The sequence below is a fragment of the Camelina sativa genome, chromosome 3 (genome assembly GCF_000633955.1).
Source record: "Camelina sativa cultivar DH55 chromosome 3, Cs, whole genome shotgun sequence".
Lineage (NCBI taxonomy): Eukaryota > Viridiplantae > Streptophyta > Magnoliopsida > Brassicales > Brassicaceae > Camelina > Camelina sativa.
In genome coordinates this window covers 2,587,607-2,604,979 of record NC_025687.1, presented here as the reverse complement: position 1 = coordinate 2,604,979, position 17,373 = coordinate 2,587,607, and the positions used below count along the sequence as shown (strand labels likewise).

Here is a 17,373-nt window from a genome sequence, read left to right as displayed (position 1 = left end):
CCTTCTAAACCTAAAGTAAAGTGTAAAACTCGTTAAGGTGGCCGCAGAGATAAACGGGAACGGCGGGATTACCTGCGCGAGATCTTCAAATTCCCCTCGATCTAATCTACTGAGGTTTTTGCTTCGAGAGAGAGAGAGAGCAAGTTTAATTTGCTGCTTAATTCCATCATTGACGAGTTTTAGAGACGGATTCTTTTCCTCCATCACGCCGCACTAAAAACCTCTCAGGTTATGTTTTCTTTATTTGCACCTATTCTTAATTTCCGTTTGGAGTAATTTTGGAACTCGATCTTTACTTTATTTTAACAAGTTGGTGTTCGTATTTTCCCCTTTTCGTGTTTTCTTCATTTATGCCCTAACTTTCTCTGTTTAACAAAACCATTGATGTCTTATATATCCAATTGATTTCTTGCGCTGCAGGGCATTCGAAATTTGGCTGGACTTCAATTTCACCCTGTTTCCTCTTGTTATTGACAACAACAGTGAAATCGATGAACGTGAGTGTCTGTCCGATATTGGTGATGAACTGATGATGATTGATCTGGAGGTTCATATGCATTGAGAAACGCCGCATGAGAACGTAAAGGTTAGTTTTTTTTTTCATTTCTTTATTCTTTTTTTCTCTTCTTTACTTTTTACAAACCCTACAAGTAAAACTCATACACAACCTAAACCTTAATTAAGCACTTTAGCTTGTCATATTAATTTTTAAAAAACCCGAATGATTTATACAATTGTGAAAACTAACCGAGTGTAGACTCCTGTCATTTAAGATCGTTAGAGATGTCATACACTCAATTTGTTTTTTACACTTGACATAAATTATTTGGGTTTTTTTAGTTAGTATAACAAACTAAAATATAAATGCTGGTAATAAAACATGAATGACAATTTACAAAATATAAGTATTTCAAAATTATATTATCCACAACTGAACCAATAAAAAATTATAACAATTATTGACTATAATTTGAAAATTATTACCAAACTATTTTTTGTTTGGACCAGTTTATTAAGTAAAGAATAAACTCTGGATACATATATTACATACCCCTTTTATTAGAAAAAGCTTACAACAGCTTCTGTAGATATCGTGTGTGGAAACATATAACTTTTAGGAGATGTTGGAATTGTGGAAGAGATTAAAACTAGTAGTAACTAAACTGAAGACCAAGCGTTGGCTTCCACCCAGTTGAATGCAATTGGACTCAAGAAGGAGTCTGGAATGCCGAATGAAGTGACGAGTGCCAGTGCGTGGGGTCTAAGCTCTCCACAGAGCTTAGAAACTTCTCTCCTCACATCTCCAACATTTTCCCGCGAGAGGTAACCGTATCTCAGCAACGATGGATCTTCTTCCAAGCTGATCAATGTATACATTGATCTTACAAGACCCAACACATCCTGTCATCAAATACATGGACGTAGTTAGTTTATATTAGTTCCTCTTGTAGTCGTAGTCTACTACACAAAGAACAACGCTCTGCTTTCCCCTATTGTGACTAACAGTCGATGAACTATTGTGCCTAGGGAAGCAAACCATCCCACTTGTCTCACAGCATATACAAGCCATCGAACAATAACCTATTGTTTAACATCAATTACTCTGCACGTTAATCATATGACATGGAAGCCTGAGGTACCATCTCTGATCCCTAGCTAGCAAAACAACTATGGTTCAACTAAATAGGTTTAAATCATCACAAATAATAATCAGATTTAGTTACCTTTACTGAGCCAGCAGGTAACTTGGCCTCAGCATCCAAAATGGTTTGCAGTATTGCCTTCTCTGTAAAAGCTTTACCCAAGTCTTCAGCAAGTTGATGACTCTGCAAGCCCGGGTGAAAAGCAGAAGAAAACTAAGTTACTGAATCATAAAGGCTGGAGAACATAAACGGAAAGCAATTTTTATTTGAGAAAGTTGCTTACCTGGAGGAACGAGATCTCTCGACTTTCTCCTCTCCCTTGAAGCTGTGCAACTTCAGAAGTAAATTGTTCCAGAAGATCTCGCTCTCTTAAGCAGAACACATTTGTCTGGTAGGGGCAAAATACAAGAAATTGTTTAACAAAAAATTGTTTAACAAAAAATTGAAAACTCATCTAAATAAATGCTAAGATGGAAAATATGTATGAGTAGGCATATGACCTGGAACTGGCTGCATCTGAGGGTAGACGATGTGAGTTGAGTTGGCAATACAGGACGAGAACTGTTCATGTGCTCCAATCCCAATCCCTTAAAAGGTTTGTTTCTCTTCTTACACGAGACATATTCAGCAAAAAGTGCCTTGCTCACCTAAGTTTCACATAAGAAGATGGTCAAAACAAGAAAATTTACAGCATTGATTGTCTTCACAAATCACAATAATCTGCTGCCTACCTGCTGCATCAATACATTATTGTCACCCTCAAATGTAGTCTGCACATCAAATTCACCTTTCAACTGACCAACTAGATTTTCTGTTTTGATACCTTGCCCTCCGACAGCTTCACGACATTCCTTAGGAAAAAAAAAACAAAAACCCTCAGAATGGCTTATAGGCAGGATAGCTTTCTCACATAACCGTGCGTATAATGTATTGGTATATTAACCTGAAGTGTTCGCATATTGTGCCAGGTGAGAACAGATTTGAACCCACTTGAAACGACGTGGATGGCTTTGTTGGTCTCAGGTGTCCTCTTCACGTAAATCATCTTCAATTCATTTGCAGCAAAACTCATAGCATATCTGTGATAAATGAGAAATAAATAAAGAAAAACAACTCATCTTTAAAAACTTGATGGCTATAAAGATCTCTTACGTCTTCGCTAGGAGTGGTAGCAGTCGCCTCTGATGACTTGGGTAATCAAGAAGGAGGACTTCAGGACCATTGGCTGTAACCGAGAAGGCTCTTCTCGATAATGAGTACCTTATAGCAGTAGCTAAACCGACCTACCATAGTAAAATCTCAATCAACTACATTTATTCCTACATCATATCTTACAAAATACTTATGTAAAGAGACGAAAACAAAACTACTGAAATTTGTACCTTTGCGGAATAAATAGCACTTGATGCAATCGTGACACGGCCAGAGGTCAAAGGGGCCATGAATGCTCCAAATCTCTGAAATGAAAAATTGGAAACATTAGCACTGCAACTCGACAAGTATATCCTATAAAAATGGTTCTAATTAAGGAGTAGCATATACCTGATCAGGATCTTTAATTGCGCTAACATACTTCCCATCAGATGAAACATCAGCAACTGCATTCAGTAAGTTCTCTCTTGGAATCCGAAGATTGTCAAACCTATAATCATAGTGAAATCTTCCATGAAGTACACACCCTTAGTAGAAGGTAAAATTACGTAAACGTTGAGTGTATGAATACCATATCCGGCCATTGTCAACACCATTTAAACCAATCTTGTGTCCACAGTCAGCAATGCGGATGTTTGGACATACGTTACCATCTTGATCCCTAATTTGCGCGATAAAGGCATGAACCCCCTGATTGGTTCCATTGATATGAAGCTGTGAAAACACAATTGTGTGGGTTGCATGCTGAACAACGTAAATTAATATAACGTCAGTCAGAATTTAGAAACTAAACAGAACATAAGATTTTGGTACACTCAAGATAGGTATATAATAATAGCAACTTACATTAGCTGCTCCACCGATCCAATACTTCTGAGCAGATTCACAAGGAGTACTTATCACAAACTCCTCACTTGTTGGGTCATAAGTAGTCACTGTTTCAATTCCCCGTACCTATATCAAAAAATAAAGAAATATATCGAAATCAATATACAAGGTGTTAAAAGATCACCAAGACAAACACGTATGGAAACAGAAATATGCATACATTACTTCCATGGCCTAGCTCAGTCATTGCAAAACATCCTTTGACAACATAATCTTCGGTGTTCTTCAGCCACTTTTCATGGTGACGCTTCGTTCCAAAGAACTTTACAGCATTACCCCTGAGTACCACAGAAACAAACTTATAACTACTATATGACGCCAAATCACTTTCAAAGAGTTGCAAAAGAGCTACCTAGATCCTCATAGAGGCGCATTTCATGATTTAGTTTCTGTAACCGTACCTAACTGACTAAAACACAAACTAACCATTTCATTTGAACTTTGCAGTGATTACTTTTTAAAACCAACAAGACCAAACACGTCTGTACTAAGAACCAAATGTCCAATCACAAGCTTTGTCTTTTTCTTATTAAAAAAAAAAAAAAAAATCAAGAATTTGAACGTACCACAAGAAGAAATGAACACCAACTTTGATGGAGACGGAGTGATCATAAATCCCGCAAACCTCGAGCAGAGCTAATTTCCTGAGCTCAGCCTCAGGACCTGACTCCGTCAACCAACCTTTAAAAACACCATTCTCGAGCAAGTACCAGATCCGTTTCATGGTGATCTCACGCTGCTGCTCCATCGTCTGATTGTAATCCGGCGACACGAAGATCTTGCCTCCTCTCTCTTTACGATTAAACAGATTGCTCTGCGTCATGAGCCCGTAAATCCAGTCCCGATCCACCAAGTTGTGTCCGTCGAGAAGTTTCCTCATCTCTTTGACATCGAATTCGTATCTCTCGTTGAGCTCTGGAGGAGAGTATTGCAAACATATCTCGCGCGTCAGGGATAGGTTCGAAGACGGAGGAGTTGATTGGAGTATGTGATTGACGAGAACATTAACTCGCTGGAGTGCGCGATTATCCGATTTTTTTTTTTTTTTTTCCTAGAGAGAATTTGAGTTTGCGTACACCAATTTCAATTTTCCTGGAAAAAAAAATCCGAGAAAGTGACGTTGTTAGGAAGAAAGAAGATGAACTCTTCAACGATTTTTTAATAAATTTTTATACATAAAATGATAAATCTAGTAACGTGATGAAATTACATAAATACCCTTTGAGAAAATTAATTAAACCAATTTGTAATGTTAGGTGTCGAGACCATGACGCGGCTCCTAGGGAAAAGCGCGAACGGATTTTAATTGGGATAAGGTCGTTTATCTTTATCGCCGTTCAATCTCAGCCGTCGATCGGTCAACTTGTTTTTTTTTTCTGGTTTTATATCTAACCAACCGGTCAACGTGGACAGCACAATAACCAACAAGTTAAAATTGATCTTTGATTATGATTATGATTGTCTCTTAGACCGGTGCATATGATCAGTTGTGGAATTAGTTATCTCTCGATCGTTGTAAAGTTGCAACCCTAGTGTCCACGCATTATTTTCTACTCTCAAGTCACGACACATCGATTTCATAACAAATGCCAATTTGTTTCATTAGTACATATTATGGTTTTGATATTCTCCATCGGTCTGATTGGTTAAAGAAAAAGTTTTTTTTTTTATCGATTAACATAAAAAGTATTTTTATAGATTAACATAAAAAGTATAAAATTCTTTTTATAGATTAACATAGATTCTTTGATTGTATCATGGGCTCTTGCATAAGACAATATATAGTAGTAAGTAGTAACACGTATTGACATGAGAAAAGACATAACATTAGTAATAGAAAGATAACTCATGATAATCTTAGTATATATCTCAATTTTAGCAACACATTTACTAGCCAACTTTTGTCCTCACTATAATAATGTTCTGTTTGCTTTAAGTTGGAGTACTTTTTCTCACCCAATGATATATATTATATACCTTACATCGAGACAATGTAACTTCACAATCAAATTAGTATATTCAGCTTTGTCGAAGGAAAAAAAATTATTTAGTCAGTAAATATCAACCAGATAGAGGTATCCACAAGACATCTTCCTCACCAAATAACACATGAGAATGATATACTCACTAGTCCACTATCCATACAAACCTAAGATGCTTTGCCTAAAAAAAAAAAAGAAAGTCTTCCCAAATTATGCAATTATGACTATATAAAAACAAACTTAAATATTGAAACAACCAAACACTTTAATATATTGATTTTTTCTAGCATAGTATTATTTTTCTTTCCACGTATTCTTTTCAAAACAAATCAAATATAAATCCAAAATTCGTTTTGTTTATTGATTTCATAGTTGTTAATTGTCCTTTGTCATGAGCAACCTAAAAACTCATAATCGACCCTTCATCCAAACACCTTTTTCTTTCATTAACCAAACAATCTTTTTATGTTCATCAGACAAACTCTTTGTGCACCATTATTCATCTTTCTTTATCCAAAATTAAAACACTAAATTATAAATACCCCTTATTATTAATATAACCCCATAGCTTCAATTGCTATTAACACACAAATGAAGGTAAATAAAAGAGCCAAGAGGTTTGTATTAGCCCTTCTCGAAATTATATATGTTCAAACTATTATTATTCTTTTGTGGTATACATGTTTCATCTTATTTCCTTGTCAATTGTGACTACGGTGTGTATAGATTCTATAATGCTTCAATTAGTCTACCGGCCAGATCCATGCATATATGTATATATATATATATATATATATATATATATATATATATTTTATTTATGTGAGTCCCATAAAATTATAGCACTATATGAAAATGTTGTCATACTTAATTACCAAATATTTAGTACACTGTTCTCTCTTAATATGTTGGCTAGTAGTAATGCGTCTAGCTAATATATTAAGAGAGAAACAATGAGTATGCAATATTAGCTAATCCCATATATTAATAAGCTATAAGGACTGGTTGAAATGAAGACATATTCGATGTACAAGTAGAAAACACATGCATGCTTGTGATTATAATATTAGCTTTCCTTAAATTAATCTATATATTCCGACTTCTAATTTGTTTCTATTACGGTATATATCTGTTTATGATATGTTCTATATATTTTTTTGGTTAACTTCATATATTAAGTCATTGACCCACCAGTTCTTTAAAAATTAGAAACTATATACAGGTTATCGAAAACATTTTTGATTTTTGTATACAATACTCTTTAACAAAAAAAAACACCTTTTTATACGGAAAGCATAATTATATAGTAGAAATATATAAATTGTAAAAAAAAAGATCTATATATATGATTTAATATCTTCATTATTGTATTACACTAGAATCCAAACCCGCATTCCGTATATATACTACAAGTAGTTTGTACTAAGAAAAATTATATATAGAACGATTTTTTCCAGCGGTGGTATATCTTAAAGTCAGTATCGGCTTTACTGTTAAAAGTCGGCTTTATCATCGAATACTTAGGGAAATGTAACCAATCGAACACTCTAAATTTTATAATGTAAACTTTTTAATGAACAACCAAAAAGTGTAAATTTAATTACACCTCTTCTATACCATGTGAATTCTAATTCCCCAAAGTCACGTTAGGATCTATATCAAATTAATCGTCAAAATATTAATAAGGTTTATACAACTAATCAAACCTTAGATTAATGAATGATCTAGCTAGACGGTTCTTGTTTTAACTTTTTGAGAAAGTATGTCTTAATCTGATCGATCACTGACATCTATAATTGTATTATAATTTTAAGTTTCCTTTACGAAGGACATGACATGATGCAAAGGAACTCTAATACCACCACCACCAACAACAACAACAACATCTCCAATAACTCATCGTCGCATCAAGCATGTGCTTCATGCAAACATCAAAGGAAAAAATGCAACAACGAATGTATCTTATCGCCGTATTACCCAGCCCGCAAGACGAAAGAGTTTCAGGCCGTGCACAAGGTCTTCGGTGTCAGTAACGTACAGAAAATGGTACGGACCGTACGTGAAGAGGACCGTACCAAGCTGTCTGATTCTTTGACATGGGAAGCTCTATGGAGACAGAGAGATCCAGTCCTTGGCTCCTATGGAGAGTATAGGAGGGTTTGTGAAGAGCTCAAGTTATACAAAAGCTTGTTTCATAATCAACCACTCCTTGGTTGGGATAATAATCATCAACGAGTATATACCAACAATAACAACAACAAGACGACCGGATTAGTGATGAATTCAAGTGGATCGGGAGGATTTAGTACTGTTAATAACAATGGTGTTGGTGTGAATGGGGAGATTGTTAATGGTGGATCATATACATCAAGGGATTTGCAAGATGGTTGGGAAAATCTAAAGCACGATCAAAGGCAACAATGTTATGCAGCAGTGATCAATGGTTTTAAACAAGGGCAACACTATCTCCCACGTTAAGTACCTATAATGTTTAATTGTTACGTGTTCTAATCGAACACGAAGCATGTTATATAGTTGACTATTTCATAATTATTGAAATTCGTGTTGTATTTTATGTCTCCCAGAGTTAAAAAAAGTTGTACGGGTTTATTCACTCATTATGTATGTCCCTGTTGCAATAGTAAAAATTCATAGAAGAACCGGTCAAAAAAATTCATAGTTAAGTTAAGTAGTATACGCTATAATTTTGATAAAAGTGACTGAACCGATCAATTTCCGGTTAAACTAACCTATTGAATAAATCCGGTTAGGTTTAACAAGACAGAGGCTGGTATAGAATCAAACGCAACGCTTCTCTACTCTGAGTCTGGAGAAGATTCCTTTGTTCAAATCACCCATTCATTCTGCTTCTACATATCAAATCTGTGGAGGACGTATTCGATCGAAGCTCAATTGGGTATTCCGGATTACCCACTTTGATCCGATTTAACAAATCTCAAGTTATTGTCTATACATTTGAGTTCTCCGGATTTTGCCGTCCAGTTGTTCGATGATATTCCCCTGCCGAGGAAAATATCATTCGTCCTGTAAAAAAGCTTCAATTTTTCTAAAAAGGTATGAATTTTGCTTCTAAAAGAAGATCCTTTTTATATTGAACGTTAGTCTTTCGTTCACCATCATCGACGTTAGCTGACTGACTCAGGTGTACTTTATGTTTACGACAGGAAAGGAAGCTTTTTTCTGATGCCAAAGTTGATGAATTTATAGTCGATCAGGTCTCTGGGAATAGGAAATGGCAATTCGCTTGACACATCTGCGAAAACCCCTTGCTTATTCTCGGTCCTGCATTCCCTTTTCTCGGTCAATCTCTTCTTTTGAAGCGGTTGAAAAGGCTATAAAATGTGCTGTTGAGACTAAGGAGTATCTTCGAATCCCTGACCTTGTTGTGTCACTCAAAGAGCCTTACCAAAACTCAATGTTATTCTCCTTTCTCTCTGCTTTTCACCATCATCATAGAATCAGAGTCATTGATGAAATCCTCCAAAGTTTTGTGCCTGTGAGACCACGTTCTCTGCCAAAGATTGTCTACTCCAGCCTTCTTACTTACTGCCTTCAGAGTTCTGATCCGCTTCCTTTGTCTTTCGCAATCCTACAGCGCACTCTTCGTTCTGGCTGTCTTCCTAGTCCTCAGACACACCTACTTCTGTCTGATGCTTGGCTTGAACGGCGACGAGGATCCCAGTCTGTTGCAGATATTATTAATGAGATGAAACTGATTGGATATAGGCCTGATACTGGAACTTGCAATTATTTAGTGTCCTCACTCTGTGCTGTTGATAAGTTGGATGAGGCGGTTAGAGTTGTTGAGGAAATGGGTGCAGCTGGCTGTATTCCTGATGTGGAAAGTTACGGGGCCGTGATTAATTCATTGTGTTTGGCTAGAAAGACTAACGATGTGGTGAATATTGTGAAAGAAATGGTGAGCAAAGCTGGTATTTCTCCACGGAAAGGGATGTTGACAAAAGTAGCATCAGCTTTGAGAGCCAACAGGGAAACTTGGAAAGCCATTGAGATGATCGAGTTTGTAGAAAGTCGAGATTGCCCTGTGGAATTTGAGAGCTATGAGGTAGTAGTCGAGGGTTGCCTAGAGGTTAGGGAATACATTTTGGCAGGGAAGATGGTTATGAGAATGACTGATAGAGGGTTCATACCATATATCAAGGTTAGGCAAAAAGTGGTCGAGCGTCTTATTAGCATTGGTGAATGGAAGCTTGCTTGTACTGTTAGACAAAGGCTTTCAGAACTGAAGTCCTAGGTATTTCCTGTAGTCATCAGATAAATGTTAAGATTTTGTAAGAATAGCTGCAGTTCCGATCATGGAATGAGAAACTCATACCCCAAACTTGGGAATATTTTTTGTTGTTTCTGATTAGACATATTTTGTTTTTATAACAGTTCAATTTGTCTCCATATCTTGTAACTATTGTGCACTCCATCTGCAAGTTTGTTGTGGAGTATTTGTAGTATCAAGTGAGCATAAAGATAATGTGGAGAGAATGTGTTGGTATAATGAAATCATTGGAAGCTGATGCTGAATTTTTTTTGCGGACTTATGTGGATGCTATTTGTTGTCACTTGTTGTCATCGTAAGTGTTTTAGCTTATATCTTAGGTTGTGAGGATTCTCTTATTCAATATCACTAGACTTTATGCCAAGCCTTATAAGAAGCAAGTTATCAAGCAGAATGCTTTATAGTAATCATATGTTTCTCTTATAATCGCACATTATCTTTAGAATCCTGTTCTCAATTATCTCTAGGACTTTATTTCACACTCGTAATTATTTTACTGCGCTATTGCAGATTGTCATACAGAGAGAATTGTCATATCAAATTTTCTGTTATCCAAAAGGAAACGGCTCTAAAGCTTCTCGAGATTTGTGGACTCACTGCAAGGGATAGCTTGCGAGCATAGCAATACCACATTTACCTGTCTGTTCACTTAAACCGCGCTCCATCCGTACGTAGCCTTCTTCACCCCATCCCGTTCCCCATGAATTCTTTACGATCCAGTACTTTTGATCGCCTTCTGCTCCATATCCAACAACAGTGACTCCATGGTTGAGATTTGTTCCACAGTAGCTTGTGAAAACACCAGAACCGTAGAGCTGAAAGATAAATCCACCAGCGTCTATTCCAACTGATACTGGCTGTTGAGCTGCAGCGATTTGTAGGCTCGCCTCGTTCTGGGCTACCTTTTTGAAACCTTGTATCGTAACCACCTTATTTTTGGTTTTTTCTTGGTCGCAGGTACCCTCTATGCCTGTGTATGGATAGTCGGTCTCGGTGACGAGTCCACCATTGGTTTTGATGTATTCGAATGCTGTTTCCATTAATCCACCGCTACAGCCTTTGTTGTAAGTACCGACATCACAATCTATGAGTTGTTGTTCTGAAAGAGACACTAAGTTTCCTGTTTTGATTTTGTTGATGCCTTCAATAGCTGCCACTGCAGAGAATGCCCAGCAACCTCCTGCACAAGAAAAATAAAACGCAATCAGTATAGTTATGAACGTTGGCAAATTCTTTAACTATAGAATGAATTGTGTAAGAGCATAGTTTCATACCGCATTTTCCTTGATTTCTAATAGGAGTCACAGCACCTTGTTTCCTCCAGTCTACAGCAGCCGGCACATCGCCTGTTGGGTCACAAACCGGCCTCTCTTTCCTGTGTAACCTCGAGAAAGACGTGTTCAAACCGAGAAAATGGGCCTTAAACTCAGAATTGGTCATGTCCGCGAATCTGTTATCCGTTAACTTAAAGGGCAAGTGGAGGGAGTTGATGTAGTCAATCAACTGGACGTTAGACTGGTATATCCCAAACCGTAGCATCCACTCATCTCTTCCTCCGTATAATTTGCTGTGGGTTTTAAGCCAGTTCTCAAACCGCTGCTTCAGGGTTTTGTGTGGGTCATACATAGAGGAATTGACGGAACATAGTCTTGAAGCTATCAAGACAAAGCAAATCGAAACGACCAAGGTCAGGTTAGAATTTTTAAGTACGTTCAGCATTTTTGTTTGTTTTAAGATGGAGTTTGGGAAATGAGTTTTCTCTATGGTATATAACCTTCAGTCATGTGCTGCTTTCCTGGTCACAGGTTTTGTGTTTTGTTGCAGTTCCAGTGGGACAAGTTTCCTTCTGTCTCATCCTAAACAATATGCAGATACGTAAGTTTAAGAGTTAGTCGTAGAATTTGGTTTATTTTAGTCAACTGATATATGTTTATGTTATGCCNGACTCCATGGTTGAGATTTGTTCCACAGTAGCTTGTGAAAACACCAGAACCGTAGAGCTGAAAGATAAATCCACCAGCGTCTATTCCAACTGATACTGGCTGTTGAGCTGCAGCGATTTGTAGGCTCGCCTCGTTCTGGGCTACCTTTTTGAAACCTTGTATCGNTGCTGTAAAACTGGTGCGGGTTTGGTTTCTCTGAAAATCGTTGGCGATTCCATAATAAACTTTTGTGCTGACAAGTCTTGAGCTACGGAAAAACATGTGACTGAAGAAATTTGAGGCTTCCAGGTACCTATTACTTTTATTGTAGCACTTGTAATACTTACGATGATATTACTAGTTTGTTTAACTCTTGGTTTATGATACTGCAAAATATGGTAGGATCAAGTTCATGACTGTCAGAAACCCTGTTGAGAAACCTTTCTCAGATGTCGTTCAAGACTTGCTTGCTGAAGTCAGTATGGTCATGTCAGCCATTGCAGATGACAGAAACTTGAGTCCCGGACAAATGTTTGAGAGGAAGAGCTTTCCGATGTCACAAGTGCCCATGTACCGAAACTCCTGAAACTGTACGGTCAAATGATTCTCAAGCAGTACCAGAAAGGTTCATTTACAGAGAGGACTGTCGCAAAATGAGGATAATGGTCGTAAGGGGTGGTTGATTCTATTTGAAGTAAGATTTTCATCTTGAACAACCTGTTGGCAAGCGTATCAGTGGGATTTGATGGTGACATCTGCTTGTGAGAAATTTAGCTTCAGGTTTGGCATTGATGATTGATGCTAGATGATAAAGTCTTCAAGAACAACGCAGAGCAGGGACCATGAATACAAAGAAACTCACCCAGTCAAGTGGCTGAGCATAATCCCCTGCTTCGGTTCTGGATAGACGTTTCCGGTTTGGTTAAACCGAATCATATTGGACAAGCCAGAGGGAATTAATTGTCTTTGATTAATGTAATATTTGATGTAACTAACAAAACATGTTTTAAGCGTTGGTTAACCGTTGAAACTGATGTTAATACTATAAATTGTTATATGCGTACACGGTACACTTAACAAAAACTTAAATCAGCACTATATATGTGAAGGACCGTGCATCAAGGACCAATTCCTTCACGCATTATTCAACTCTTTCACACAAGGAGCCATGTTACTATCCAATAATCAAGATCAAGAAGATAAAGGTTTGTAAAAAAATCGAAGGCAAATATGTTGGACGACATAGCAAAGAGATGGAAGGAGCTGAATGGCCAAAAGAAATGGCAAGGCCTGCTTGATCCACTTGACCCGGATCTTCGCCGCTACCTCATTCACTATGGCGAGATGTCTCAGGTTGGTTACGACGCCTTTAACTGGGACCGTAAGTCCAGATATGCTGGTGACTGTTATTACTCCAAGAAACAACTCTTTGCTCGAACCGGCTTCATTAAAGCCAACCCTTTCAGGTACTTGCCATATGCCCTAAATGTTTCATATTGGATTCGACAACAACATTAGCTTACCCGTAGAAGATTTTCAGGTACGAGGTGACCAAGTACATCTACGCAACAGCTTCCATAAACTTACCAATCTGTTTCATCGTCAAGCCTTTGTCAAAGGATGCCTCTCGCGTGCAGACTAACTGGATGGGCTACATTGCGGTTGCTACAGACCAAGGAAAAGCGATGTTAGGAAGGAGAGACATTGTTGTGGCATGGAGAGGAACACTTCAGCCATATGAATGGGCTAATGATTTCGATTTTCCACTTGAGTCAGCTATCTCAGTTTTCCCGGTAAAAGACCCCAAAGATAGCCCTCGTATTGGAAGTGGCTGGCTCGATATCTACACCGCTTCTGATTCTCGCTCGCCTTATGCCAAGACTAGTGCACGAGAACAGGTCTTCACCCTTTTCTTTATCATCATATCAGTGCGGACCATTTTATTAATTTTGAAACATCAGGATCGGACCAGGACTGCTCCAAACCTAAGCCCACCACAGGCCAGGAAAAAACCCGCTGGACCATTTCATTTTTTGGGGTGCCTTTTTAAGGTCCAATGCAGTCCCGCCCGCGGGTTAGAATCAGTGACAGGGGTTTAACTTATCAAGGCGGATGGGTTGAGCTCATAACATGGCGTGGCGGCCCATGACAACATTAACAACCCTACTTCCATATCTCCTTCTTTCTCCTAATGGATGGCATTGTGTCTTGGTTTTGGTTTTAGGTACAAGGAGAGCTCAAGAGGTTGCTGGAAGTTTACAAGAATGAAGAAGTAAGCATCACTTTCACTGGCCATAGCTTGGGCGCCGTTATGTCAGTTCTATCAGCTGCAGATATTGTCTATGGCAAAAACAGCAAGATCGATATAAGTCTTCAGAAAAAGCAAGTTCCTATCACAGTTTTCGCTTTCGGAAGTCCTAGGATTGGAGACCAAGACTTCAAAAAAATCGTCGACTCACTCAAACCACTAAACATCCTAAGAATAGTAAATGTTCCAGATGTCGCACCACATTATCCACTCTTACTGTATGCAGAAATAGGCGAGGTATTAGAGATCAATACATTGAACTCCACGTACCTGAAACGGTCTCTGAACTTTAGGAACTACCATAACCTGGAGATCTATCTGCACGGCATAGCAGGGATGCAAGATGCAGCCGGGGTATTCAAGCTGGAGATTGGCCGGGATATTTCTTTGGTAAATAAAGGATTAGATGCTCTGAAGGACGAGTACTTAGTGCCAAGTACCTGGAGGTGTCTGGCAAACAAAGGGATGGTTCAAATGAATGATGGGACATGGAAGCTAAATGTCCACAGGAGAGATCATGATGATAATGATGATGATGCTGATGATGACGACTCCTCCTCAACTAGTAACCAACTACAAGAGCTTAATACAGTTTAGTTACTAAATCTTATAAAAGGTTCCGCACGATATGTTTGTACACACAAAAAGAAATCATTTAGAAGCACAAAGGATCTAAGAACCGAATCTCAGTCAGTCTATGCAAATGCAACCCAAGATGAAGAAGACAAGTACATAGAAAGTGAGAAATTCGAAATTTCTGTACTTGATTAAATACTAAACCTCTCTTGGATGCGAGCAAATTTATAACATAAAGTGGTTGCTTGGATCAACTCTCATGTATATTTCAACTGTGATAGTCACGCATGCACAAGGAGCAAAGGCATAAAATCACCATAAACAATAGCCGCAGTAAGAGAGGAAAATTCTAAGCTAGAGCTAGGTTTGAACTATTTCGTATAAGAACACATTAATTTGTTGTTTCAGATCCCAAGAAACCACGCCTGACACTCATTCATAAGTTATAACGCCATTAAATTATGACTCTGACCGTATCATGTCATTTGTCTGGCCTTTCGAGACTTGAATTATCACTCTCCATTTCGATAATGTGAGTGAGCCTATCGTAAACCTGTCGTGATGAAATGCAACAAAAACCATACATTAAAACTTAGATAAAGATACCATCTTCAGCAAGTTTTTGCCTCCTTCAGAAGCATACCGAAAAAAACATGAACAAAGAAAAAAACATACTGCAGAGAGTTGCTCCTTGTCATCCTGTTTGTTAGCGACTTTATCCACTTCTGTGACACATGATGAATCATACCTAAAGATATATGGAATAAGAAAACTTAATCTGTTGCGCTAAATTGAAATGTGCGTTGATATAGATAATGCCTTTCGATGAAGTTTTTTTTTGAAAGAATCTGACTGGAGTCTCCTTACCAATCTCGTGGAAGGCCAGCCACCTCCCGAGCCGAGTGATTAAAAGGGCCCCTTAACTCAACACCATACTCTTTGATCAGATCTGCACAGCACATATGGTTAAAAACAGATTTATGATCTCTGTATAAAACCAGGGGAGAAAAGCTGAGATATAAGAAAACATGGATAAGAAAACTTGTCTATGCCTTTAAATGTAGGGCAAGGAGCACGGTTCATCTTTTGACACACAGAGAGAAACCAGTCTACACCAACAGCTACATGTGCAACTTCCTCCTCAGCGATCTTAGCCACTATTTTGGAAGTCCTATTATCTCCAAAGCCCGTCAGCCTTTTGACCAACCTAGGTCCAGCATCAAGTCCTCTAGCCTCCTATAAAACTAACTAAATTGGTATGAATTATGCTATCAAAAGGCTAAAAAAAGTTGGTATCTATCTCCAGTTACGTACATCTGTGATATCATCCATATGGGAAGAGTGGGGGGCATTCAATTACCTGTACAAGAGGGATAACAGCCAAGCGAGCAGCAACATTGTTGGATGTTTTCTCGCATTCCCTCATCAGTAAGTTATTAGCCGGTATATCTCCATACCTTGAAGACGAAGATGATGAAAGTTAATGGCTGTCTTGAAAACCAATAGCAATCAGTCAAAAAGTTTAAGACTTTAAATAAGACAGAACTTGAAACCAAGCTCAGCGAGTCTCTGGGAACACCACAAGAAATGGCGACTCTCATCATCAGCAACATGAGCAAAGTCATCAAAGAAGTTGTGACCCAAAACGTGGAAGAAAGGGGAGAAACGAGCAACAGTGTCCCAAGCCAAATCAATAGCATTGAGCTCGACATGAGCGAGGTTGTGAAGCATATGAGCATTGAGAGGAAGCTTCGAATCTTTCGGATTTGGAACTTCGTTGGTCGCAACCTGCAAAATACAAAGAAGACAATTAGCTGATTTTGATAAACTCAAATCAAAATTAGATTAGAGAGAAACAGAAAGGAGAGAAAACACAGACGAGGAGTGGTTTGGGAGGACGAGCAGGAGAAGAAGGAAGATGTGAGATTGAACCAACGGGGAGATTCTCACGGCGCCAACGCGAGAAAGCTAAATGGGAGATATGAGATTTGGAGAGAGGGTCAGAGGTTGAAAGGACGAGAGCTCCGAGATCGGCGAGAGAAGACGCCGCCGAGACCAGACCGGAGAAGTCGACGGAGATGGAGTCGGAAGAAGAGAGTAGAGGACCCGTAGGTCCCCAGAGACGAAGGTCATTGACAGGACTCTTTCTCCAGCTTTCCAGACCAGACCAAAGCTTGTGTTGCTTCGTTGCAGTAGAAGAAGAAGAAGTAGAAGAGAGAGCAGTGGAGATGGTGAAAGAACGAGGAGAAAGAGAATTCAGTGGAAAGGGACGCAGATGATGAATCAACATTCTTCTCTCAACCCTTCTCTCAATGCTTCACTGCTCCTCTTCCATAGCCATTGCTTCATCTTTTCCCCAAAAGCTTTTGGTTTTTTTACCAACACAAAGCCTCCACATAGTTACTGATGGCCATGTTTACATGTTTTTTTTTATCTTCGGTAAAGGTGAAACCAGTTCGGAAATTGTCAGATTAGATAGATTTTAAAAAAATCTTTTGTAGTATGTTTCCCTAGCAAACCATTGTAATCTTGTATAGATCAAATAGAGAAGAGGATAGATAAGGGTAGTAATAGTGTGGAAGCAACGAGA

General features: G+C 38.4%; 6 protein-coding genes across 7 annotated transcripts; 3 read left to right on the top strand and 3 right to left on the bottom strand.

Annotated features, from left to right (window-relative positions):
* Positions 941 to 4,826, bottom strand: LOC104764178 (acyl-coenzyme A oxidase 3, peroxisomal). Its single transcript, XM_010487659.2, has 13 exons — positions 4,250 to 4,826; positions 3,844 to 3,961; positions 3,642 to 3,749; positions 3,367 to 3,539; positions 3,186 to 3,285; positions 3,026 to 3,100; positions 2,796 to 2,926; positions 2,587 to 2,722; positions 2,375 to 2,494; positions 2,144 to 2,290; positions 1,927 to 2,031; positions 1,725 to 1,826; positions 941 to 1,401 (listed from the first exon to the last, which is right to left on the bottom strand). Exons 1-13 carry the CDS (start codon positions 4,561 to 4,563, stop codon positions 1,159 to 1,161), a joined length of 1,872 nt encoding a protein of 623 aa, XP_010485961.1. The 5' UTR covers positions 4,564 to 4,826; the 3' UTR covers positions 941 to 1,158.
* Positions 7,047 to 8,301, top strand: LOC104764163 (LOB domain-containing protein 2-like). Its single transcript, XM_019242129.1, has one exon. It carries the CDS (start codon positions 7,502 to 7,504, stop codon positions 8,141 to 8,143), a length of 642 nt encoding a protein of 213 aa, XP_019097674.1. The 5' UTR covers positions 7,047 to 7,501; the 3' UTR covers positions 8,144 to 8,301.
* On the top strand, positions 8,452 to 10,213 carry LOC104764161 (pentatricopeptide repeat-containing protein At1g06270-like). Its single transcript, XM_019243313.1, has 2 exons — positions 8,452 to 8,740; positions 8,851 to 10,213. The coding sequence occupies exon 2, from the start codon at positions 8,919 to 8,921 to the stop codon at positions 9,939 to 9,941; it is 1,023 nt and encodes a 340-aa protein (XP_019098858.1). The 5' UTR covers positions 8,452 to 8,740; positions 8,851 to 8,918; the 3' UTR covers positions 9,942 to 10,213.
* LOC104778587 (ervatamin-B-like) lies at positions 10,316 to 11,696 on the bottom strand. Its single transcript, XM_010503040.2, has 2 exons — positions 11,252 to 11,696; positions 10,316 to 11,157 (listed from the first exon to the last, which is right to left on the bottom strand). The coding sequence occupies exons 1-2, from the start codon at positions 11,694 to 11,696 to the stop codon at positions 10,571 to 10,573; spliced, it is 1,032 nt and encodes a 343-aa protein (XP_010501342.2). The 3' UTR covers positions 10,316 to 10,570.
* LOC104778586 (phospholipase A1-IIalpha-like) lies at positions 12,092 to 14,818 on the top strand. Its single transcript, XM_010503039.2, has 4 exons — positions 12,092 to 12,208; positions 12,302 to 13,365; positions 13,440 to 13,797; positions 14,124 to 14,818. The coding sequence occupies exons 2-4, from the start codon at positions 13,130 to 13,132 to the stop codon at positions 14,802 to 14,804; spliced, it is 1,275 nt and encodes a 424-aa protein (XP_010501341.1). The 5' UTR covers positions 12,092 to 12,208; positions 12,302 to 13,129; the 3' UTR covers positions 14,805 to 14,818.
* On the bottom strand, positions 14,692 to 17,270 carry LOC104764131 (uncharacterized protein HI_0077). 2 transcript variants are annotated; one of them, XM_010487597.2, is made up of 8 exons: positions 16,663 to 17,270; positions 16,330 to 16,571; positions 16,144 to 16,240; positions 15,836 to 16,019; positions 15,651 to 15,732; positions 15,459 to 15,531; positions 15,256 to 15,336; positions 14,692 to 14,780 (listed from the first exon to the last, which is right to left on the bottom strand). In XM_010487597.2, exons 1-7 carry the CDS (start codon positions 17,071 to 17,073, stop codon positions 15,265 to 15,267), a joined length of 1,161 nt encoding a protein of 386 aa, XP_010485899.1. In that variant the 5' UTR covers positions 17,074 to 17,270; the 3' UTR covers positions 14,692 to 14,780; positions 15,256 to 15,264. The 2 variants fall into 2 exon arrangements, with proteins under 2 accessions (XP_010485899.1, XP_010485891.1); XM_010487589.2 differs by lacking the exon at positions 14,692 to 14,780 and having other exon boundaries at positions 14,924 to 15,336; positions 16,663 to 17,255.

Bases quoted from the DNA above. Each gene is read 5' to 3' on its own strand.
- LOC104764178 (XM_010487659.2), bottom strand. From the start codon at position 4,563: ATGAGGAAACTTCTCGACGGACACAACTTGGTGGATCGGGACTGGATT. The intron at 2,495-2,586 runs GTTAATATACCA...TTTTTTCCTAAG, and splicing joins ACAATATGCGAACACTTCAG to GAATGTCGTGAAGCTGTCGG. The intron at 1,827-1,926 runs GTAAGCAACTTT...CCGGGCTTGCAG, and splicing joins GAGAGATCTCGTTCCTCCAG to AGTCATCAACTTGCTGAAGA.
- LOC104764163 (XM_019242129.1), top strand. From the start codon at position 7,502: ATGATGCAAAGGAACTCTAATACCACCACCACCAACAACAACAACAAC.
- LOC104764161 (XM_019243313.1), top strand. From the start codon at position 8,919: ATGGCAATTCGCTTGACACATCTGCGAAAACCCCTTGCTTATTCTCGG.
- LOC104778587 (XM_010503040.2), bottom strand. From the start codon at position 11,696: ATGCTGAACGTACTTAAAAATTCTAACCTGACCTTGGTCGTTTCGATT. The intron at 11,158-11,251 runs GTATGAAACTAT...TTTCTTGTGCAG, and splicing joins TAGAAATCAAGGAAAATGCG to GAGGTTGCTGGGCATTCTCT.
- LOC104778586 (XM_010503039.2), top strand. From the start codon at position 13,130: ATGTTGGACGACATAGCAAAGAGATGGAAGGAGCTGAATGGCCAAAAG. The intron at 13,366-13,439 runs GTACTTGCCATA...GAAGATTTTCAG, and splicing joins ATTAAAGCCAACCCTTTCAG to GTACGAGGTGACCAAGTACA. The intron at 13,798-14,123 runs GTCTTCACCCTT...TTTTGGTTTTAG, and splicing joins AGACTAGTGCACGAGAACAG to GTACAAGGAGAGCTCAAGAG.
- LOC104764131 (XM_010487597.2), bottom strand. From the start codon at position 17,073: ATGTTGATTCATCATCTGCGTCCCTTTCCACTGAATTCTCTTTCTCCT. The intron at 16,241-16,329 runs GTTCTGTCTTAT...TTCGTCTTCAAG, and splicing joins CTCGCTGAGCTTGGTTTCAA to GTATGGAGATATACCGGCTA. The intron at 16,020-16,143 runs GTAATTGAATGC...TTAGTTTTATAG, and splicing joins CTGTTATCCCTCTTGTACAG to GAGGCTAGAGGACTTGATGC.